The 25,415-nt window shown below is 40.1% G+C and overlaps 1 protein-coding gene across 4 annotated transcripts in view; it reads right to left on the minus strand.

Annotated features, from left to right (window-relative positions):
• Ube3d (ubiquitin protein ligase E3D) overlaps positions 1 to 25,415 on the minus strand; it is a 150,924-nt gene that overhangs the window by 84,212 nt on the left and 41,297 nt on the right. For all 4 annotated transcript variants that reach the window (XR_008213602.1, XM_052715765.1, XM_052715756.1 and 1 more), the window contains one exon: positions 23,584 to 23,747. Coding sequence is in view for 3 of the 4 variants with exons in the window: in XM_052715765.1 (XP_052571725.1) it covers positions 23,584 to 23,747 (164 nt within the window). In the remaining variant the exon portion in view is untranslated. The remainder of the gene's footprint in view (positions 1 to 23,583; positions 23,748 to 25,415) is intronic.

The raw sequence follows: 25,415 nt of genomic DNA on the forward strand, positions 1-25,415 counted from the left end.
CTCAGCAGGTGGGCCTGGGCTATTTAGGGAAGCTAGCTGAACAGAAGCATAGAACAAGACAGTAAAGCAGCATTCCTCCATGGTTTTTGATTCAAGTTCCTGCTTGAAATCTTGCCTTGGGTTCTCTCAATGATGGCCTACAAGCCTTCATTAAGTTGGTTTTGGTGCTGATATTTATAAAAGCAATGGAAACCAAGCTAGAACAAATACTATACCTAAAAGCAAACAATAATTATTCAATCTAACAAAAATTATTTAGTCTCATCAAACATACACATGCTCTTAACTATTTTAACTTTAGTTCATTTAAATTGAGTATATAATAAAGTTTACATATTACAACAAATTGGTAAATTCATGTTTATGTTTATTTTACTCTGCAGGTTCTCTCTATCTTTGTTTTACTTCCCATGCTAAAATAAGTTTGGGAACAATGAGATGGCTGAGAGGGTAAAGATGTTTGCCACCAAGCCTGTTGACATGAGTTCCATCCCCAAGACCCATATGATAGAATAAGAGAACTAAGTCCTCCTACACACTGTCTTGTGACCTCCAAATGCATACTATGCTACACATGCACGTCCTCCCAAATAAAGAGATAAATAAATGCAATTTTAAATTAATTTTAAAAGAGTTTTGTTTTTAACAGTAGTTTCCCAACAGATTTTGCCAACAGTAGTCTTATGACATGCATGTAAGTTTTTTTAAAAAAATTAAAATCAATTCCCAATCATACTAGTAATTAAGAAAATACTATTTATGGAAGTAAAAATATCAAATTGGCAATATTAAAACATTGTGACCATATGTGAAGAATGAAAATCTTTACAATGTTAGAAAGCTATTTGGAATTACAACATAAAACTGCATGTGTATTGAGTGACTGGGTTATGCACATTCAAAAGAGATGTGAACAGGGGTGCTTCCTAATGTAGTATGTGTAATGCAGACTGAAACAAGGTAAGTGTGCACTGGAAGGATGATAACCAAGTTGTAGTCCATCCTGACCCAGAAAGAATTTATAGTAATTCAAGTAATGGACCCATGTATCAGCATTGACAATGCTTTAAGATATAATGTTAATGAGAAAAATAAATTATAAAAAGTAGCATGATACAATTTACACCACATTTGAAAACACACACATTAAAAGTGTATAATTTTAAGATCTATGTTTAATAAAATTGTAAGTGTTCTAATTTAGGAAAAGTCCACACAGCTGTCAACAGTGTATCTTCTTCCTTATAAAAATATGCATGGTAACAACGAATACCAGATTCCAGGTACCTTCCTTTTTCTGGGGAACAGAAGGTAGTGAATTCAGAGTAAACCCAACTGTAATGATCCTTGACTTTAAAATTTATACTTATCTACAAATAAGGAAACAGCACAGACTTTACCGAAAGGTGGGAAGTAAGAAAATAGATGTTGGTTGCATCATTTTCTAATACTCCTGTGAATTCAAAACAGTACAACAAAAGTCAACTGATGACATTATGAACTTTGAATTCTTAGGAAATTAGCCAAAGCCCTCAAAGACCAAAGCACCTCTCAGCAAAGTATAAATGGAAGGAAATGAACGTTCATTCACTGACACAACAGTTATAGAGAGAGACAGCATGAAGACAATCTGGCCACAAGGGACCCTGTGAGGAGCAGAGGTTTCCAATGATGGCTAGGGGAATTCACCATCTTGGAAGTAGGTTGTGGTTGCTGTTGTTTTGTTGTTGTTGTTTGTTTTTTCCTTTTTGTTTTTTGTTTTTTTGAGACAGGGTCTCACTATGTAGCCCTGGTTGTCCTGGAACTCACTCTGTAGACCAGGCTGGTCTTGAACTCACAGAGACCTGTCTACCTCTGACTCCCAAAAGTGCTGAGATTAAAAGCATGTGCCACTATGTATGGTGATATTTTATTTGTATTAAAATGTTATTTGTATGTTAATAAATAAAGTTGCCCGGGGGTCAGAGCTATTAGCAAGCCATAGGAAAGCAGGGCAGTGGTAGCGTACGCTTGTAATTCCAGCACTTGGTAGGCAGAGCTGGGTAAGTCTCTGTGTGTTCAGGGATACAGCCATTATTGGATACACATGCCTTTAATCTTAATACCAATCATGGAAAACCTGGAGGCCTATACAGACAGGCTGTGAGGAGGCGGTCATGTGGTTGGGTTTACAACCAATGAGAAGGCAGGACAGGAACTCTATATAAAGACTTTAACACAGGGGTAGCTCTGGTTCAGAGAGGTAGGACCACCGCAGGAGGAAGGGTAAGGTTTTAGCTCTTAGCTCTGACCTCTTGGCTTTCTTCTTTGCATTGGTTCTGTGTTTTTTATTTAATAAGAAGGTTGGATACATCTACATCTATGCCTGGCTGAGACAGAACTCTTGAACAAGGAGCTTTGAATAGAGAGGCAAGATTGGTCATTGCTCCCACATGCTGAAGACATTAGCAAGAGCTCATGTGAGCTCTATATAGGACCTTGGATCTGAGGCAGAGCACAGGATGCCCAGTCAGTAGAAACCACTGCAAATTGCTTGATAAAATACTGACATGACTTTCCTCCCTAGCCTATTGCTAAATGTTATTACAGCTTGAGAATATCTTAGTTATTAAAATATAAACGTTTTGTGCATGAGAACTCAAAATACAGGGCCCTACTGCCTATTACCTGATTTACTGGAAACCAAAAATGGAATCAGACCTGAAGAACCAGAATTAAGCTCAACACTAAGCGACTTCCACTTTCACCTGCAAGGATCAACCAGTAACTCTTCGAAACAGGGGGTTCCTATATTATACAAAGATGGAATTAGAAAGGAAAACAGTCTAGAATCCAGCCTTCAAGCATCTTATTTGAAAACAATGTAGGCATCATTTATAGATGAAGTTTACAAGATTCATCAGGCAGAAAGGAAAAATATCAAGTCCAGATGAATACAGAAGAAGCAAGAATTGTTTTGTTGCAACTAATACCAGTAGCCCTCTCCTACTTACATCCTGTATGGCTGAAGAACCACAGTTGGCAGTTCAAGGCTCCAGGGTGTTCACCTCTGATCCACCATCATTAACCCCTGCCTTCAGCTGCACAGATCTCATCCCTCCAGAAGGCTATCTGGGTAGCCAATTCCTTAGACCAGGATGATTAGTCTTATGGAGTGTGGGAAAGGAATGTTCGTGTACTATTGAGCTGAAAGACAGCTACATGGCAGGAAGCACAATTCACCCATCAGCTAAAAAGGTGAATTTAGCTACTGATGTTATGCCACAAGCATGTCTGCCTTGCTTCAATATTTCAAAGTAAAGGTTGGCAAACTTTTCCATAAAGTGTCAGGCTGAATATTTCACTCTTTGTGGGATATATGTCACAAATACTCAAGCCTACTCAGTTTGCTCTGTTGGAGAGCAAAGTAGTCAAATGGTATGTAGGAAGACAAGGCCCAGGAGGTGGAGAGATGAGCCAACCTGGAGTCTGTCCGAGGGCCTAGCAACAGGCGCTGTCAGAGGTCCTGATTGTGTCTAGCCAATGAGGGGTGTCAACACAATGTCACCAGATCTGGACACAGCCTGGGTGCTGGAAGGAGGGTATACAAGGCTCTCCCTATTGCTGAATAAACAAGTCTGCTGTTTGCCTTTTACCTGACTCCTGGTATCTGTACCATTGATGCTGCACCTTCTCACCCCTTTCCCCGAGGGAGTCCTGAGGACCCAGGAACAATGATATATGTGAAGATGGGCATGCCTGTGCTTCAGTAATACTACAAAGGTACAGGGAGGTCCTGGATTTGTTCAGCTACCTATAGTTTGCTTATCCTGATCTAAACCAACCAAGCACACATTGTCCTGCATGTCTATATAAGTTCTGTTTTTGTTTTTACAAAGCCCAAGTTGATTCCACTCTTCAATACATGTGTGTCAGTTACTTAGAAGAGCTATCTCCCTCCCCCAATGAATTCTAATTCACTATGTCTTCTGGATAAAATACATACTGTGGAATCTGTAGCCCTTTGGATTTTAAGGGCTTCTTTTCAAAACTAGTGACGCTATGAATAGTTGTCAAAAAAAAATACACACATGCATCATTTTCTATTCAATTTTAAAAGGTTCACTGCTACCCTGAAATTTGCTAAAGATGAGGGCAATATGTCAAAGGACTCCAAGTCTCTGCCACATCTTTTGAATTCATTATCTATTACTGTATTGCAAGTACCCTGCAGCTGCAAACAGCTGACAGTTGCTGTGGGGCAGGAATCTGGAAACTTAGCTGGGTGAGTCTGCTTTTAAATCTCTCCTTAGATTACAGTCAAGATGTCTTCAGAGGCTAAATGCATCAAGAGGCTCTTCGTGGCTAATAGGCCTACTTCCAAGATGGTGAATTCCCCTAGCCATCATTGGAAACCTCTGCTCCTCACAGGGTCCCTTGTGGCCAGACTGTCTTCATGCTGTCTGGTGGATACCTATAGAGTAATACACAATACAAAGGACCCACTGTGACTTTATATGTGACTATTCTCAGAAGTCACTGCACATGTCTTTGTTCTGTGAGAAGTCTCTAGGTCCTCTCACACTCAAGAGCAAAAGGAATTAAGTTCCATCTCTTCAAAGAAGCAATGTCAGAGAACATGTGAACATATTCTAAAACTATCCCCCTCCCGCCCCAGGAATTGAATGATGACAAGAAGATAGGATTATGATTTTTAAATTTTTTAAACAATATTTATTTATTTGTAATTTGTGTGTGATATGTATATCTGTGCTCATATGGCCACAGTCCATGTGTGGCAGTCAGAGGACAACTTGTGGGACTTCATTCTTTCTTTCCATCAAGTGGCCAAGCTTGGTGGCAGGCATCTTTACCATCTCAGCCATCAGGCTGGACCCAGGGATTATTCCTAATCTGCTTGGGGTCTGCCTATTGATCCCAGAACCAATACTTATTTCATAAGTAGCTAGCACTGACACATTAATACACAAATTAGGGTAAAAAAAAATAAAGTGGTGCTTCACAACAATTTTGCAAATCTGACAGCAAACAATTTTTGGAAGCATCTACATAGAATCTTCGGCTAGTTAACTTCTACAAATGAATTCAACTATAAAATGAAGAATGGATAATGAGTCCTGAGCCATGCTTCTCTGCTTTAAGAGCCTCCTCCCACAAATTTTGGCTAAGGAAGACCTTATATAAAGGATGGAAAAAGGATAAATTTTACTGAAAGAGGGATTGACTAATTTTTAAAAATTAAAAAAGAACAAAATAAGGATAATGAACCTGAACCAGTTAAAATCTGCCTTCCAAAAATGAACTGGGGGAAAAAAAAAACCCCTCTGTTCTCCCCAGAGCATTTCCTAAATTCCCAAGTTTTAGAGTTTTCCCTTAAGGTTTTTCATTCTGGATCTGCATATATATATATAAACCTGCCAGGCATTGAGCCTCAGGAGGCAGAGCTGTCAGGAACAATCAACAGAGCTGCAGAGTAAAAGGTACAAGTCACATTAGCACCGACCAGTGTCACAGATAGAAGTACACAAAACATCAATGGAAAAGGAAGAGCTACATGCAAAGGAACAGCTGTAAGTCAACCTAATATTCTCCTTTGTTTCAACTGCCTTGTGTATAAACATGCCGAGAATATACAGTATCTTCCACAGTGCCCACCTTGTATAAAGGATATATAAAGGCATGACTCCCAGGTAAAGAGATGGGAGCGTAAGTCAGTCAATTCTTGGAAAGACATAAGTGTATTTTAGGGAAAAAGAGAAAATAGGGAAACTGAATTTTCTTATTGAACTGTGAGCCAGAGGCAGAGGAGAGGTGTGAGATGGATAATTCCCACTTCATCCTTGGCTTTCCTCTAGGATGTGGTGTTATGGTGAATACCACTTGACTGTGTGTGTGCACTTGGAAAGTGGGTCTAACAGCTGCAGTTTCACATGGACAGTTTCTTTCCTATTTACAACCCAGCACGCTGGGCAGAGTTCAACACAAGAAGCTGAACAGTGATGCTGCCTCATACTCAGTGCTATAAACCACTCCAGAGATTGCTTCTGCTTGTATCCCTAACAAGCACTGTCTCTGTAATTGGGTTTTTTTTGCATAAAGCCACCAGGTAAATGATGGTTTATGTAACCCTATACAGATCAGCCCCTTTGCCAGACCTCATGATCTATGAGAGCAGCACTTGAATAGATGTATTCACCTGGGCATACCTAGCAGACTGTGAATTAGTTGAATGCATAAATAAACAAATGAACCCAGAACCCTGGCTCTGTGTCTAGTAGGATAGAATATATGTATTATGTGAAAAATAATTCCATGGTCACATAAGATCCATAAGCTCTACATACTACACATCCCTCACACCAATTCACATTGAATTTCAGAATACCAAGACAACTGAAGCAGTATGCATATCTATATACAAGTCAATGAAGGCACAATCTATTGCACAGCAAAATCATAATAATATAAATCAATGACTGCACATTAAACAACATTTTACAGAGACAATCTCACCTAGTATTATTTGGCTACAACATCTTCTTTTCTCTCACACACAGAATTATTGACATCATTTCAAATGCATTTTGGGAAATATATCTTGAAATTCCCCCACCACTCTACCTTTGCAAAGCTGCCCACCCTTTAACTTCCTGCTCCAATAGCCTCTCACCCCACAGGTCTCTCATCAAGTGCTGCCAACTCTGTCAGGTTTTCCTTAATTCAAATGAACAAGAAGGCACCTTGCTTGTCTAGCATGGTATGCAATATGTATCTGTTCCCAAGATAAGATAATAGGCTCCAGAAATAGTGCCGTCTTATTTGTATTTTTACCTTCCAACCTCTAACCAGCAAACTGCACACATAGGGACTCCAGATGAGTTCTCCATTGAACCGAATCTAAGGCTAAGCACTGCTTCATTAACTATTCACACCAAGAGAAAATTAAGCCTTCAGCCTCTCAGTCAAATCAAAGAAAATAAAGAACTTGGGATAAAACTCTTTAAAATGCCTATAAATATCCCACAATGGAATCAACTGTTAATTACTTAACAAAGTAAATTTGACATCAAAGGGAATTAAACAGTGGCATGGAGGTTGTCACTTGGTCTGATTGATGATAGATAGATAGCTGTTACACATACTGAAAACCAGGGACCACATTTCAGGTTATCTCCATAACACTCTGCAGACTGCAAAATACTATGGTCTTCTGTAATTTCTCAGTGTCCCAGATGCTTCAGGTCAGCTCAACATCAAATGCCCTAACCATCACCTCCAACTATCAGTGGGAGAATCATTACCACAACAGCCCTACAGGCCAAAGTACCACTGTCTTCATATAGACAGCATTCTTAAAGATAAAAACCCTATGTCTGCATCAACAGTATGAAGCCCTGTGGCAATCTTTCCTACTCAGGACAGCAATGTTCTGGTTTCATTGTGCTCCTTTAGAACATACCTACTGAGTTATAGGTAAAATAAACGTATAATTTAAATATATTTATAACCACCTGAAGAGCAGTCTGGTTAAGAATTCTGCTAAGAACAGGGCATTTGTAATCAAGCACTCCCCTGACCCCGCCACTAAAATGCTTTATGTTATTGCAGTAGTTTTTAAATCATTTTATCAAAGATATTAAAGGTACCTGGTAAATTAAGACAAGGATAAAAAAATTATACAGAGACTAAGAAATGATTGGAAAGGGGTGAGGTAGAAACATGAGTAGTTATTAAAACTTGGGTCCAAAGAAGCCCAGGGAAAGCAAATCAAGAAAAAGAAAAGGAAATTCAACGACGTTGGAAGAAAGACAAGCATCTGCAAAGAAGGCCAGAGGGTGAGGCGGGGGTGGGGGGGAGAAAGACGTCAAGATGGTTTCAGGCTGTCCAGAGGACCACGGCTTTAACACACCTCAGCTCAAGAAACTAAGACAGGTTTGTGGGTAGCCAATTAGGACTGCTGTTTGCAACTAACAGGTAACAGAGGGAAGAAAGGAGACGCTGAAATGAGACTCAAAACCAACAGCCCAGGCAAGGTTTTGTTACGCAGCAAAAAGGAGTAGGTGAGCAGGCATGCTGATGCTATCAGTCTGTAGAGAGCAAAAGCAGCTGTGAATATACATTCATTTCTGTGGTGATATTGTGTTCCCCAAAATATTGTGCACCCTAATAAACTTCTCTGGGGTCAGAGAACAGAACAGGCACTAGATATAGAGGCCAGAAAATGGTGGCACATACATCTTTAATCCTAGTATTCTGAAGGCAGAGATCTGTCTGAATCTCTGTGAGTTCAAGGCCACACTGGAAACAGCCAGGCATGGTGACACACGCCTTTAATCCCAGGAAGTGATGGCAGGAAGCAGAAAGGTATATAAGGCGTGAGGATCAGGAACTAGAGCCTGTTAAGCTTTTAGGCTTTTGAGCAGCAGTTCAGCTGAGATCCATTTGGATGAGGACACAAAGGCTTCCAGTCTGAGGAAACCAGATCAGCTGAGGAAATGGCGAGGTGAGGAAGCTGTGGCTTGTTCTGTTTCTCTGATCTTCCAGCATTCACCCCAATACCTGGCTTCAGGTTTGATTTTTATTAATAAGACCTTTTAAGATTCATGCTATACATTTCCACCACTATTCTGCTTCCCAGTCAGTGATTTCAGGACAGTCTGTAAATACTAACAAAGGACAGATATGGGGCTGGGCATAGTGGCATGGTGGCATGGTAGCACTCACCTAGCCTGTCACCTGGGAGACTGAGGCAGGAGAATCAGGAGTTTGAAGGCAGCCTGAGCTACAGAGCAAGATCCTGTCTCAAAAGAAAAAAGAAAAACAAAACCAAAAATAAAGGATATGTGGCTGGCAGAATCAAGGATTTCCAACAGACCTGTTCTTAATTCTTAAGTCCACCATAGCTCAGCTGTGCCTCCGTGGGCAGTAACATTCAAATCTATATAGCACTTTCTCCCCTGAGATGTTATCAAGATTCAATAATATAATTTATTAAAAAGCTCAGTACAAATCTTATGCATATTAAAAGCTTGATCTATGAAAATTACTATTAGGCAATTAAAAAAACCACAATATTTATCCTTAAAGGGCTTATGCAAGAAGAGGGTCGGGGGTGCTGGAGAGGTGGCTCAGTGGTTGAGCACATACCATTCTTGTCCAGGAACCAAACTCAGGTCCTAGCACTCACGCTGGGCATTTCACAGCTATCTGTAACTTCAGTGGTTGAGCACATACCATTCTTGTCCAGGAACCAAACTCAGGTCCTAGCACTCATGCTGGGCATTTCACAACTATCTGTAACTTCAGCTCCAGGGAATGTGATGCCCTCTTCTGGCCTCTGCAGGCACCTACACTCATATGTACACACCCATATACAGACACTCACATATGTAATTAAAATTAAATCTTAAAAAATTAAATACAAAAGTATGAGCAGAAACCTACCATGTCCATAGAAAACTTAACTTGAACTCAAAGACACTTCTATTCAGAAAATTCCACTATATCTGAGTAACTTTTCAAAGGTAACTTGACAGCCTAGCACATAATAAACTGTCAGCTGTGCTTCCCAATTGCCCTGTGGCCTTATTGATCTAGAAACAATCGCTGTGATAAAATTAGAAAGGTTAAGTCACTCTGCCAACAAAGGTATCATTATTTTATGCGGCTAAAAGGAGAAAAATTATGGAAATAGCAGATGCTAAAGAAATAAGAGTTTAAAAAAAGAACACTCCACATGATCTAAAATAACTTCCTATGCATTTATTTTTATATAATTGCCAAAGGTATAAGGAACAGTTTATTAGACATGGACCACTGTAAATATTTTTATAGGTCTGCTAATGAAGACCTTACCCATGTAAGAACACTCACAGCCCAAAGTAGCAAGTTCCAAATGAATCCCTAATAGAAATACCACAAAATTATTATAGATGCTGTTTGAAAAAGAAAGTAAGAGTCACATGAGTAACTACAGACTCTTAGCAAATCCCATATGACCTCTACAGAGTATCTCAGAATTGCAGTATTCCATTCTGATTGGAGGAGACAGAGTCTATGAAAGACATAGGGGAAAACATATGCAGAAGACCTCAAGTGCTAATTCAATGAGATAAAGACTGGAGGTGGGCAAAGGGGAAAGTATTGACATGACTTTCTTGGTGGGGGGACTAAGGCTGGCTGCAGATGTAGCCTGGATGAGAGTTGGCTTGGGGGATACAAGTAAATTCCATGCAGAGCATAATAAAGTACAAAAATTGTCATCACGAAGCCCATTATTTCATATCATCAATACATAATAATTATATGTACTTAGGGCCAGCCAGAGAATTCAGTGGGTTAAGGTACTTGCTGTCAAGGCTTACCGTCTGAGTTTGATCCCCAAGACCCACATTGTGGAGGAGAGAATCAACTCCCTCAAATCATTCTCCAACCTCCATAAATCATGACATGTGCACACCTATACACACACACTAAATAATATATATATATATATATATATATATATATATATATATATATACACACACACACACACACACACACATATATATATGGTTTTAAGAGTGGCAAATACGTGATATGGCTGATGCAACTGTGGAGAAAGAGCAGATGGAAGGAAACTATACAGGTAGAATAGACAGGATGGACAACTCATTAGACAGAGTGAAGTGGGAAACAATTAAAGGCTAACTTGAAGTTTTGAGCCCAGGTAATAAAGAGAATTCAAGAAACCACTGATAGAGATACAAAGACAAAGAAACATACCTCACTGGGAGTGTTAATGAGTTTCCTCTACCTTGGGCACACAGAATCTGAGAAGTCAGTGGGATTTGCAGCAGAGACAACAAGATGGGAATATAGGCAAAGAACTTTGTCAAAGGAAGGGCTGCACTGAGAACGCTAATGGTGTTACTCAGCAGGAGTGTGTGTGTGTGTGTGTGTGTGTGTGTGTGTGTGTGTGTGCATGTAGGTACACAATCATGTGCACATGCCATGTGTGGAGGGCAGAGACTGACGTTGGGTGGGGTCTTTTCTCTATCACTCTCCACCCTTTGGTTTTTCAACACTGGGTCTCTAACGAAACGAGGCTCATTGACTTGGCTTATGCTAGTTGGTCAATGAGCTTCTAACTCCAATCCTGCAGACTTGGGGTTATAGGCATGCACCATTGCACCCTACTTTTTATCTGGGTGGCTTCTGGGGGATCTGAGCTCATGTCTTCATGCTTTCACAGCAGGCACTTTTACAACTATGCCATCTCCCCAGTCCAGGAATTAAGTTTTTATCACGAGAACAGAAGTTAGCAAAGACACGAGGCAGGGCATTTCTAGGCTTTAGGAAAAAGTAGAGATGGCATGAAAAAAGAAAGACTTGAAAAGAAGAAAGGGAAGGGGTCAGAATGCAGAGGCAAGCACTTCCCGGAAGAAATGTGAACAGGACTGAATTCTAAGGACTAAGAACAATGGTTGCTTAATACATGTCCACTGGTCTCTGAATCGGGCCATTCAGTAAATGGCAAGGATGAAGCATAAGTAGACTTACTACAAAGATATTAAATAGGTCGCATGGCAGAAGCTTTTGGCTACAATTTTAATTATAACAAGACTAGAATTTAAAATTGTGTGTCAAAAAAAAGTCAAAGTTTAAAAGTGAATTATAGGGTATAAAGAGTTAACATTCAGAACCAGGTAAAGGGTTAATAACCACAATCTATAACACTTTCTCTTTCACACACACAGACACCAGCATAAGTGAGCAAAGGAATAAAAACAGGATGTTCACAGGAGAGACTCAAAGGTATAATAAACACAAATGAAGATGCTCAGAAAGAATCACCTTACAAAATGCAATTTTACCAGAGTGACTATAATTAGTAAGCTTGCTAATATGACTCACTGGAACAGGTGAGGGGATGAAAGTGTGAAGGGCAGCAGCCCCTGGAAGAACAGGACAACTTATTGGAACTCTCATTACTTCCAATCTCCCACCAATAGGACCCGGGTTTCCTCAATGACTAATTCTTATAAAGAGGTGTTCAAAATTACAAATATGAGATGCATCAAAAGGACATGGAAGCCAGCCTAAAACAATGGCCAAAGATGGAGCAATTTGAGCGACAAAAATAAGTGAGGAAGAAGACTATCAGATTATAATTTTAAAAAGGAGTCAGTGACATAAAACAAAACTGCATGAGTCTTCACTTCACTGGAGGAGATTTGGTGAAATCCAAACACTGTGTGGAATCGATGAACTGCAATGCCCCAGCACGACCGCACTGGTACTGAGGAAGGTGCCATGGTAACAGAAGATGAGAACATAAGGGCAACTGAAGTTGGGTGAGGGGTTCACAGAACAACCTGTACTATCACAGTAACTCTTCCGTAAATCCAAAGTGCTTCACACAAAAAGATCACTTAAAAATGTGTCACGTCAACATGCCCCAAGAGCACCCGCTCCACTTCTTTCAATCTCCTTCACTATTTTATGTGGATGGGTTTTGCCTCTATGTATGTCTGTGCACCATGTGCATGCCTAGTGCCCCTGGAGGCCAGGAGAGGGCATCAAACCTCCTGGAACTAGAGTTACAGATGGCTGGAAGCCACCACCTGGATGCTAGGAATTGAACTCAGTCTTCTCGAAGTGCGGACAGTGCTCTAGACCATCGAGCTATCTCTCCAGCACCTCCAGTCACTTTACAGAAAGCCTTGCAGAGGTGTGAAAAGAGGGTTTTTACTGACAAACAGTTAATATCCAAGGAAATTTTTAAATATCTAAATCATGAAATATCTACATTATAGAATATTACACAGCAGTTTTAAAAAATACATTTGCATGTATTGAGAAGACATAATGCTGTGTGAAAAAACTGCAAAAGAATATTATAGTGTAGCTGGCTAGGGAGACAGCTCAGTTGTTCAAGTGCCTTTACACAAGCCTGAGGACCTGAGTTCACATCCCCAACACCCATGTACATAGCCATGAGATGATGAGGTCCGACACATTTTCAACCCCAGCCCTGGAAGTGAGGGAGGAGGGGAGAGACAGGGAGAAACCTAAGGCTTGCTGGCAGCCATCTAGGCAATGGGTGAGCTCCAGGTTCAGTGAGAGACCTCATCTCAAAACAGTGTCTTACTTAGGGTTCCTATTGCTGCAACGAAACACCACCACCTAAAAACAAGTTGGGGAGGAAAGGGTTTATTCAGTTTACACTCTCACAGCACTGTTCATCACTGAAAGAAGTCAGGATAGGAACTTAAACAGGGAAGAATCGTGGAGACAGAAGCTGATGCAGAGGCCATGGAGGGGTGCTGCTTACTAACCCGCTCCCTATGGCTTGCTCGGTCTGCTTTCTTATAGAACCCAGGACCACCAGCCCAGAGATGGAACCACCCACAATGGGATGGGCCCTCCCCCATCCATAACTAATAAGAAAATGCCTTAAAGCCGAATCTTACGGAGGCCTTTCCTCAGTGAGGTTCCCTCCATTCAGATACCTCTAGTTTATGTGTCAAGTTGACATAAAACTAGCAGCACACGTAAGGTAGAGTGTAATTGGGAAGACACCTGACAGCATCTACTGCCTCCCCCCACAGACAGACAGACAGACAGACACACACACACACACACACACACACACACACACACACACACACATACACACACTGAAGGAATATTATGGCATGCAGTCTTTATGTTGACAAAGAAAAATGAATAGAAAACATGAGCTATTTCCATATCCACCTCTGGGGCACGCATTAGCATGAATACATTCAGCTGTCAGGAGACCACACAACCTGTTTACTGTGGTGACTTACACAGAGGGACAAGCCGTGGCAATGGAAGTGGGTCTGTTCCTATGACTTGGGCATTATTCCTCAAGAAAGTTGCCTGAGGAACTAGAGATGACTGGTTGGATTGTATCAGCCAGACAATGCTTCTCCAGTAGGTCAGGTTCTGGCTGGGGCTATGTCAGAGACACAGAGCATGCCCCTCAGAGGCAGTAATACAGAGGTTTTGGGCCTGAAACTCCACCTTGGTCCCTGAAAGGGGCACTTACTTACACAGGGACTATCACAGTACCAACCAGGAATGATAAGGAGAATGCCAAAAATGAAATGTCCAACTTATTGGAGTTTCAACAGAGGTGCCTGCACTTGGAGGGTTCTTGCAGCAGTCTGGATGAAAAAAAAATCCCAAACGCTATGGACAATAGAAGCTACAGTTCAACTTTTCAATCCTAATGTCCAAGATGAAATCATAACCAGCCAGGAACAAACCATGTTTCTCATGACAAAGTCACAGAAAAACTTTGGCAGACCCTATGGATTCTGCACCCTTTTCTTTATAGATGTTGCAACATGTGTGGCCAGCTCACTTCTTTACCAAACAGGATTTCAAAACTCACAGAAAATGGAGACAAAATTTAACTGAAAGCACGCATTTGTGTAACTGCTAAAATTCCATCAAGGGACTGGAATTTAGTGTATTTTCAAAAGAGATTATTTCCCATCAACAATCTGTGGTGTTTTCAAAAATAATAATTGAGAAACTGTAGACATCTAATTAAAAGCCTTCTCCTAAGCCCCAGCTAAGTTTCAGTAAGTGATTAGAGGCAGCAATCCCGTTCCAATTCCTAACATTCATTAGTAACACCATACCCTGCAATGAGACAACAAAACTTTGACCCCAGTGAACCCAACACTCTGCTCTCTGCATTTGTCCTTGGTGGGTGGGTAGGAAGCAGTAAAGGAACGATGTCACATACATGCTGCCCTTCCTTCCTTTCACACCCACACATTATGACTGAACTTTTCCCACAATGTGTCTTTCATAAGAAAGTGAGAATCACTAGAGGCAACACCCACTTCTATTATATGCCAGTCTTATTTCTGGTCTGTTCCTTAGTGGTTTCAAATTATTCCTGGATCATGTAGGAACTCCAAGTGAAACAAGCTGTAGTTTAGGCTATTACCCATTCACAGTCTAAAAAGGGATTTTCCTAATCACAAATGAAATATGTGATGAATATGTTTAATGATAAGGAATTGTCTCTATCTGGGAAAGTTTGGGTAAAAATTCATGAATAGCAGACAAATGTACAGAAATGATTCTAAGGAAGCCTTTGTATTTTCTAATAGGTGCTGGACCCACTTCACCAATCTGGTAATTTCCATTTGATGGTTTCCTGTTCTAAAAAGTGAAGACACTGGACTTCCAAAAAATAAAAAATAAAATCTATATTTGTTATCATTAAGTTCTGATCTGAAACATTAAATATAAACATATAACCTAGAAGTTTCTGCTACTAGAGTAACACATCCCATCTATAAATATGCACTGGGTAGAGGACAAGGGGCACATTTGGGGGGAGTGGGGAGAATGCTGACATCAACCTTCGAAACTAGTAGAAGAGCTTTCCTCAAATAAAATATACACTTAGAGCCCATTTTCACATCTCCTAAAATTTCATGGTGAGAAGATGTGGCATAAGGAAGAAATATTCAGTTTGAAGCCCTAATCTTGGCTGTCAGTACAAACTGAACTTATTTCTGGTCCCCAGTTTCCTCCTATGTGAAATCTAAGAGGTAGGTGTTCACACCTGAAGTTTGACTCCGCTCTACTCTTCAAAGTCAACATCTCCTAGAATGTCCTAGCAATGTCCTCTTATAGTTTCTACACGAGAGTATTAGTAGACACTTCCTGTAGATGGTTTGATACAGCGCTCTTTAGGACATGCGGCATCTACAGCATCATATTCATACAGCTAACACTAAATGGTTTATGGGACAATACAATTATTAAATAATAGGCCTTTGGATATCCTGCTGACTATCAAATTGTTGTAAATTAACATTGCTTGCTCTATCTTTCCTATCAGTCAAAAGGTACATCCCTCTAAACTGAGCCCAAAGCACCCAGCATTGTTTTTGGCCATGGTTTTATCAGAGCAGCAAGAGTGAGACTTGGATAATCACTGATCATCAGACCATGCTCATCAAGACTGCAATAAGATCTCTCCTCATATCCTTCAGGTTGGCTCGTTTCAAGGCAACCCCCACCTCCTTAAAGCCACATTCACACCCAACTAAAAACAGCTAAACCAAAAGGAGAGAAATAAAGAAAATCAACAGAGAAACAAATAAAAAAGCCCAAACAGGTGGGGGAGTCCTTGTGCACGGTGAATCCGTAAACTGCTAGGATTGCCCTGGGGAACAGTATAAAGGCCACTCAAAAGAAGAAAAACCAAAAAAGCCTGCAGTCACACTTCTGGACATGTTATTATAAGGACCATTTCCCTTACAGAACAAAAGAAGTATAACCACAACAAAAGTTTGGTTATGATTCCCCATTCACTCTGTTTAACAAAGTCAGCCTGTGATATTACAAAGATTTAGGTTTACGTCATGGTAGAATTGATTTTATTTGCTGATCTAAATACACTTTCAGAAAAACTGTGGGCTATCACACACAAAAGAAGGCAAAAGGAGCCTGATTTCAAGAGACATTTCCAAGCAGGTTCTCATCTTTGGAACCAGAAAATTCTTTGTCATAGGCTGTTCTCCTTGATATCACAAATTGTAACAACCAAAAATGCCTCCAGACACTGCCAATGTCCACAGTGGGCAAAGTCACCCCCAGTCTAGTGAATATGAAGCTGTGGGTAGTTTGACAAAATGGCAGAATCAAACTATAGAAGTTATGTTCAAAGTTAAAAAGTTAGTACATAGAATCTAAGCTCTGATATGCAAACTAATAATGACACAAAGCATGAAATACATTATTTTGCCACTACAAAACATGGGCCAGTAGGAAAAAAAAATAAAACCAAATAAATAAACAAAAAAAAAATGGTGCTCACTCACATATGAAAATGTTGGTTGAAGCAAGGAAAGAAGGTATGAAAAAACATTCTTCAAAAGGATGAGTAATGTTGCTAGAAAGAACGAACATTCTAAAAATATTACATGCCAGTTTTTTTTTCTTTTTGTGAGTGCTCAAGGAAATAAAACCATAGTTACATTTGCTGTTTTCCTCTTTTAGACTACCATCTGGCCATCCACACTTTCACTAGAAAAAACCTCCAGCCAATGGGACTAAAATAGTTAAGGCACCACCCATGTGCCAAGAATATGCCAGCAAGTGTACAGTTTGCTCAGTTGTGCCCCCCAAAGGAAGACACTAGTGTGCTTAAAAGACAGAAAAGGAAATCACTCAGAGCATGCTACCCAACTTACAAGACTCCTGTCTCCTTCAGGGTCAAAAAGGAGGAAGAAAAGCACAAGAAAAATTATTAGACATGAACCATCCCCCAAATTATCTGGAAGCAATTTTTCCTTTTCCCATCAAACACAGTAAAACACAACTGACTATAGTCAGTGAATTTCCATGCTGCATGTATTTGTTAAGAATGACTGAAATGGGGCTCAGGAGTGGCTCAGTGGGTAAGGACCTACTGCACAAGTGTGCAGACCTGAACTCAGATCCCCAAATCCAGAAAACAACGGACATGGTAGCGTTCATCTATAATCTTAGTGCTCTTACTGCAAGATGAGAGGAGGGGTCAAGAGACTACCAGAAGCTCACTGGCCAGCCGGTCTGGCATATGCAAGGAAAAACAACCAGAGACCCTGCCTCAAAACAAGAGGGTAGTGTAGTGAGAACAGACACCCAAGGCTACCCTCTGACATTTAGACATGTGCCATGGCATGTACTCTCACACACATGCATACAAAAATTTAAAACAAAGAATGAGTCAAAATAACAGGGCAAGTTTACTAAATTCTTTTAATGTCCCACAAGGAAGTTTAAAGATCCTTCATATAATGAATATACAGCTTATCAGTGTAACTGAATCATTTTTTAATATTCAAAAGTTACCAAAAGAAAAATGAATTGGGTGTGGTGGTGCATTGTTGCACAAATCCTAATTAGTCTTAATAAAAACCTGGAGCCAGACATCAGGGTGAAAACTGAAAGATCAGAGAAGCAGAGCAAGCCACAGCCACCACTTCTTACCTCACCAACTCCTCAGCCTGACAGAGCCTCTGCAAGAGAGCAAATTCTTGTCTCTTCCCACCTTACACTTCTTTCTCCGCCCAGCCATATCACTTTCTGTCTCAACCTTCCTAGTGCTGGGATTAAAGGTGTGTGATCCCAAGTGCTGGAATTAAAAGTGTGTGCCACCACTGCCAGGCTCTGTTTCTCTTTTAGACTGGATTTATCTCGTGTAGCCCAGTGTGGCCTTGAACTCACAGAGATCCACACAGATCTCTTCCTCTGCCTCCCTAGTGCTAGGATTAAAGGTGTGTTCCACCACTGCCTGGCCTCTATGTTTAATCTAGTGGCTTGTTCTGTCCTCTGATCTTGAGGCAAATTTTATTTGTTCAAATTATCACCACGGTGTATACTCTATTCTCAGCATTTAGGAATTATAGGCAAGAATGTGTGTTGTTCAAATCTTATATGGTCTTTTAATAAAAAGAACCCAGAGCCAGATATTGGGGTGAAAGCTGAAAGATCAGAGAAGCAGAACAGCCAGTCACTAGTTCTTACCTCTACGAAACACTCAGTCTAAAGAGAGCTACTTCCTGTTTCCTCGAGCCTTATATACCTTTCTGTGTCCTGCCATATTACTTCCTGTCACCACTGCCTGGTTCTGTTTCTCTCATGTAGCTCAGTGTGGCCTTGAACTGACAGAGCTCCAAATGGATCTTTGCCTCTCAAGCGACAGGATTAAAGGTGTGTGCCACCACTGCCTGACCTCTATGTCTAATTTAGTGGCTGGCTCTGTCCTCTGATCCTCATGCAAGTTTATTAGGGTACACAGTATATCACCACAAATGTGAGCTTCAAGTCAGCCTTGGTTACAGGAGACCCTGTCCAAAACACAAACAAAACAAAACAAAACCAGCAAAGTGGTACATCTTGCATCTTTACTGGTCCATCCTTCTTAATTCTCTCTCTGGTCCATGAAGGCAGGCTATGGTACCAAGAATCTACAGTCACTAGCAGAGGAACTTCAATTACCAAACAAAGAAATACCCCCTGTCACTGTACAAAGACACTGCATTGAGCTCTTTCCTAAGCAAGGTGAGCAGGACAGAGGCAGTCCTAGCTACCAGAGTGCCCATCCTAGTATAGGAGGGAACATATGGGAAGAGAAAAGCCACGAGAAAAAGGCACTGAACTCAAACTCTCTACTGGAAAAAAAAAAGTTAATATAGGAAAAAAAAGTGAATTGAGAAAATAGGAAGGTTTAAGAATAATTATTAGTCTCAAGAGGGTATCAATCATATCCTTAAGAAGAGGCATGACATGACAATTTTTTTTGTACAATTGCCCATTCCAATACACCTATATGAAATCTTGGACAACCAAAGAGAATATCTTACCGAATTTCCAGGGTTGGTGGGATATCCCAGTGAGTACTTGCTGCTAAGCCTGAGGACCCGAGTTCAATCCCCAGGACATATAAAGTGAGAGAACTGACTCCCACAGGTTGTCCTGATTTCCACTCACATGTTGTAGCATGCATACACACATACACTAAACTTTTTAAAAAGATGTTTAGTTGTTTCAGAGAGACAGAGCAGGTATAAGAAACTTTCAAATATTAAAGAATTGAGTAGATAGAGTATAAATGTGGAAGAACAGCTAGAAAGTATAATTTATCAAACTGTCGATTTATCATAACTACATCTCTAATACTCTGTGAGGCAGGAAGATCATCAAGAATTGAAGGCCAGTCTGGACTATACTGTGAGTTCCAGGCCAGCAATGGTACCAGACTGTGATCCTGTCTCAAAGAACAAAAGCAAAAACAAAAATACCAGGGGCTGGAGAGATGGCTCAGTGGTTAAGAGCACCTGCTCTTCCTGCTGAAGACCTAGCTTCTGTGACTAGCACCCACAAAACTTCCCAGAGACATCTTTAACTCCAGTTCGAATGAACCTGACCATCTCTTCTGGCCTCCTTGGGCACAGGGAAATACATGGTACACCTACATGCAAACACTACACACATAAATAAAAACAAATTTTAAAAATTGAAAAAAGAAAAGCAAACAAAAAGAATGTACCTTATCAAGTAAAAAAAACAAGGAATACTGAACAAAAAAAAACAAGTTATGAAAATGCAGAGTACAATAAGATTTATGAATGTTTATAAAACAGCAAAAACATTCTAATTTCTATAGAATTCACAACTATATATATGGATATGTTAATGGATCTAATGCCTAAGAGGCAAGCTAAGGGGGCAGACTTTGGCTGGATAGGTGAAGAAATGTGGTCATAATCATCAGAATTACAGCAGTTTTCAACACAGCCAAGGGAATAGCAGAGAAGGAATAAGAGGAGAGCCAGAAACTCCGTTTCACTGAAGAGCACAAATGCTACTTAAGTCAAGAAATTAGTAGTAAAAGGAAATTCGCTTAAATATGTGCATTAAAAATTTTAGGCTAACCATGAAAACCATCTTGAAATTGGCATTTTTTTTTTTTTACTCTCAAATAATCAGAAGACAGTAATGACACAGAGAAAGCCACTAACTAAAAGACAGGGGACTACATCCAAGTATATGAATAATCACAATAAAAAAAAATGAAATTATAAATAAAGCTGCTATGAACACAGTTGAGCATGTATCTTTGTGTTGTGATTGAGCATTCCTTGGGTATATGCCCAACAGTGGTATGTATGGCTGGGTCTTGAGGTAGCTCGATTCCCAATTTTCTGAAAAACCGCCATACTGATTTCCACAGTGGTTGTACAAGTTTGCACTCCCACCAACAGTGGAGGAGTGTTCCCTTTGCTCCGTCAGAACCTGGAAACAACCTAGATGCCCGTCAACTGAAGAATGGATTAAGAAAATGTGGTACATATACACAGTGGAGTACTACTCAGCAGAGAAAAACAATGACAGCATGAAATTTGCAGGCAAATGGATGGAACTAGAAAATATCACCCTGAGTGAGATGACCCAAACCCAGAAGGACAAACATGGTATGTACTCACTCATAAGTGGATACTAGATATAAAGCAAAGAACAATCAGACTGCAACCCACAGGACCAGGGAGGCTACATAGCAGGGGGGACCCTAGGATGACTGTGGCTTATAATAAGTTTTGGTTTTACTCAATCACTGGGCAAGCTTCAGTGAAACATTTCACTGTTAGGATAAGAATTTGTACTGTATCAAGCTGATAATAAAAAAAGAAGAAGAAATGAAATTAAACCCACCACCGAAACAGGGAGAACTACACTAAGGAGACAGCTCAGTGGGGAAAAGTGCTCGCTTCACAAGCTTGAGGACCCAAGTTTGGTCCTGGGAACACATGTGAAAACAAATGGAGATAGTGGTCCATATCTGTAATCCCAGCATTCCTTTGGTGAGATGGGAAGTGGAGAGAAGAGAATCATCCAGTAGCTGCCTGGCCAGCACAGCAACAGAAACAAGGGAGAGCTTGCCTCAAAACAAAGAGAGAAAAAAAAAAAAAACAGTTCCCAAAATGCTGCCCCACCATGGCACCAATGCACTCACACTCATTCACAGCAAATAAACAAACAAACAAACATTAAAATAAAAACAAAGATACAGTCACTCTCACTGGAAGTTTAAAACATACAGCCACATGCCACTTACAGAGTATAAATTAATGAAACACACACTTAAGATAAAATGACACAGGGCAGATGAAAATAATGAAATACAATAAAATATAGCAACATCAACACAGGACCAACTAGAAACAAAATTAGCATCAACGGGAAAGAAACAACTCTCCTATTCATGAAGTATGCAACAAGGTAAATGGCCATGCCACAAACATGCATTTAGTTACATAACTTCAAATTATAAAATGAAAAACTTGACATTAAAACCACAAAAAATGATTTCTATAATTATACTACTTGAGATTTAAAACATCTTTCTCAAGACTATGTTTCAAAAAAATACAAAAAAAGGGATTTTTAATAAGTGACTATATAAATCTAAATACATAATGGCACAGGCACACATCAACAGAGAACATGACCAATAGGCAGCTTAAAAGTTGACCATCTATTAGCCACTTCGAAGGCTCAATGTAGAAAACACAGAAGCAATTTCTTGCTCTTGAACATTACTAAATAATACATAAGGATAATCAACTGAACATGTGTTGTTTAGATGGCATCATGTGGGCAAAAATCTAAATGTTAATCTTAATAAAACTAGGGAAATGGACAAAGGAAGAAACTCCAGGTCACAGCACAAGCTTGCAGTGTCATTCCACAAAACAATTTGAGATTATCCATCAAAAATTTGTAATGTCCATACCTCTCAAGTCAACAGTTATACCTCTGTAAACCCCTTATTAAAACAAAGTACACATAATCAGAAAACAGCTATGCAACAGTAGTTAGTCCTACATTAATTATAATAGCAAAAAGCAAGAATGCAAATATCTAAGCATGAAAAAAACGTGGTTAAATTATTGACCATTTATCTGTTTCATATGCATCGAAGACCCTCCAATGAAAGGGTTTTAGTCATGTTAAGTGTGAAAAGACATATGCCTATCATCCAAATTATGTCCACGCAAAATGAATACAAACAAGAACTGAATACGCAACACACTTTACTCATGGAGAGGAACATGACTTTCATGGTTTATACATATTCAAATTTTCAGTTTATTTGAATCTTTTATGGCTTGCGCTGCTTGTATAATTTTAAAAAAATAGCGCTAATTTTAAAAACTGTCTTATTTACTACCCAGAAAAAAACACTGGGATCTTTCTGTCCCTACCACACATTTTATCAAACTCATCAGAGAGCAGAGAACGAGTATAAACTTCTAACTGTCCAACTGGAAGACTTGATGTCTCCTGCTCTGCGGACTGTTGTTCACCAGACATGCCCTATGGCTTCACTTCCTCCGAGTTTCCTCTTACCACCGCGTTAACTGAAGAACCTCTTGCTTTTCAGCACAGAACTGCAACCTCCTAAGTACCGTTTCCCTCACTCGCTTCCACTTTTCTGTACTTCATCGGCTACATCCTAGAAGTCTGCTCTTTAACACTTGGGTCAAGAAAGCACCTACTTCGCAAAGCTGTTTTAGCCTCAGGTGAGCTGGATGCTCAGGTGGGCTCAGATGTGCACCAGGCGCACAGAAGTCATAGAAGTCTCTTTAATGTTTTTGTTGCTTTGTTTCTTGTCTGCTCCCACGTTACAAAGGCATACCCAAAGGTGGGCATTGCTCACATACTGCCGTACCCTGAAAGCCTGCAAAGAGCTTTAGGAAGTGCTCAGAGTTGTTGAAGCTTGCCTTAGCACAGTGGCCATATGCACAGACAGCTGAGATCATAAAAAACAAACAAACAAACAAAAAAGGCTAATTATTTTCAGGAAAAGCAAGTTCTCGCACATTGGTAGGAATTATTTGTACCAACTCTGTCTACTTGCAAAGCATAATATTTAGCGCTGGGACTCCTAGCAGCATCAAGGAGCACTTAACTCATTGATTTCTTAGGGCCAACATGGCGGTCTCAGTTGAAACGCAACAAGGGAGAGAAGAAAATAAAAGCGCAACTTACTCTTCATTCCTGCTTTTGATGCAGGGATGGTAGAGGACTTTGATGGCATTGCAGGCAGAGCCCGAGTCAGCTTCCGATGTATCTTCCAACAGTGGGAACTTCTTGACACACCTGGAACTTCTCAGAGGTTCGACCACCAAACTGTCTGAGTTTAAAATCCAGAGCTAAAGTATGGGAAGAGAAGTCCACAGAGGAGAATATTGCTACTATCTCTATGTTGAATATCGCCACTACAAAAACCCACAGACAGTAACAGGGAAATATATATGTGTGTGTGTGTGTGTGTGTGTGTGTGTGTGTGTTTGTGTAGGGTAGGTGGGTTTTCTTTGGTATTTTATATATAAACAGTGGAGCATGGACAGCAGCCATATCAAGTTTTTAAAAAACTGACTAGGGAAAGACATTTACTATATAAATGACAATGCTACAATTAATCTGAAATATTTGGAGCTCCCAGACATCAGTGAGGGGTCCAACAATGTAAGAGATGATAGGCAAAGAATAGAAAGAGAATGCAGGCATGAGATGAACAATAAAAATGTCCAGGTAACTAACAGGGAGGTAGGTAAATTTATGTGTTTCCACTACACTTAAGAGATAGAGCAAAGCACCAACAGTGGCAGAACTTCCTGGGCGAGGCAAAGCCTGTCATAAAGGGCAAGTCTTTACAGAAGGGGCAACTGTGAGCCACAGGCATTCCATAGTCAGCAGCTGTGAATGGGTACACCGGCCTGGTCAACAGAATGTGTGGGGCACAACAGAAGAGATGAATTCATCCAGCTTTTATGTAGGGTGATAGTTATCTGGTCTTAAAATATGCATTTTCTAATGCTGAATTTAGTGAGAGGGTCCACACCTAAGGAAGTAACAAATGCACATGTAATGACTGTTTTCTTGTGCTTTGGCTTTAGTGGCCATACAGTAGAATTCCAGGCATTAAAGAATAGACTTCAACCCACATTGCTACCAACAAGAAACAATCCTCATTGTTACATGAAACTGAAAAGCTAATAATGTAACACTGTTTCGTTTTTCATTAAAAACTCAAGTATCTGTGAGAATTCCCAGAAACAGTTGCATATGGGTAGAAAATGCATGTTTTATATATACATACATATCAAGCTGCTATGATTGCCTCTGGAAAGCATGACATAACTAGGCTTGGGGAGTAGACGGGACAGGGGAAAGAGCATTTTCAATTCTTCCTATTGTCCAAATATATTTTTAAAATGTATTATAGCAAAGTAAGAAAAACAAAATTTCAATGTTAAGAAAATTTAAGAGATGATCTTCAACTAGAAAATCTTTCAATACAAGAAAACCAGGATGAGGAACATAGTTCATGTGATCAAGTGCTTGATATGCAAGAGTGAGGCCCCAAGTTCAATCTCCAGAGCCTATGTGAAAACCAGGGGCAGGCAGCATGTGGCTGCAATCTCTGCAGTGTAGTGGGCAGAGACAGGTGGGTCCCTGGGGCTCACTGGACATGTCAGTTGAATTGGCTGAGCTTCAGGCTTGGCGACAGATCATCTCAAAAAAAAAAAAAAAAAAAAAAAAGGAAGACACTGTACATGGACCCCTGATCTCCAAACATATGAGTACTCACACATGCATGCATATACAAAAAAAACCCTAACACTAATTTAGGAAACTCTGTGAGTTTCCTAAAGACATTCCTAAAGACCTTGAACATCCAGAAAAGTCTTTTTCAAATAAGAAGCACTCTGTATAGGGATGTAATGAGTGGTTGTTTGAACCATGCCCTGAAGCACCACCCCTAGGTAGCAGGTAGCTGTTACACCTGCCTATAACCTTGATGTATATGCCCCTGG

This window comes from Peromyscus californicus, unplaced genomic scaffold, assembly GCF_007827085.1.
Source record: "Peromyscus californicus insignis strain IS unplaced genomic scaffold, ASM782708v3 Scaffold_11__1_contigs__length_118956290, whole genome shotgun sequence".
Classification (NCBI taxonomy): Eukaryota; Metazoa; Chordata; class Mammalia; order Rodentia; family Cricetidae; genus Peromyscus; species Peromyscus californicus.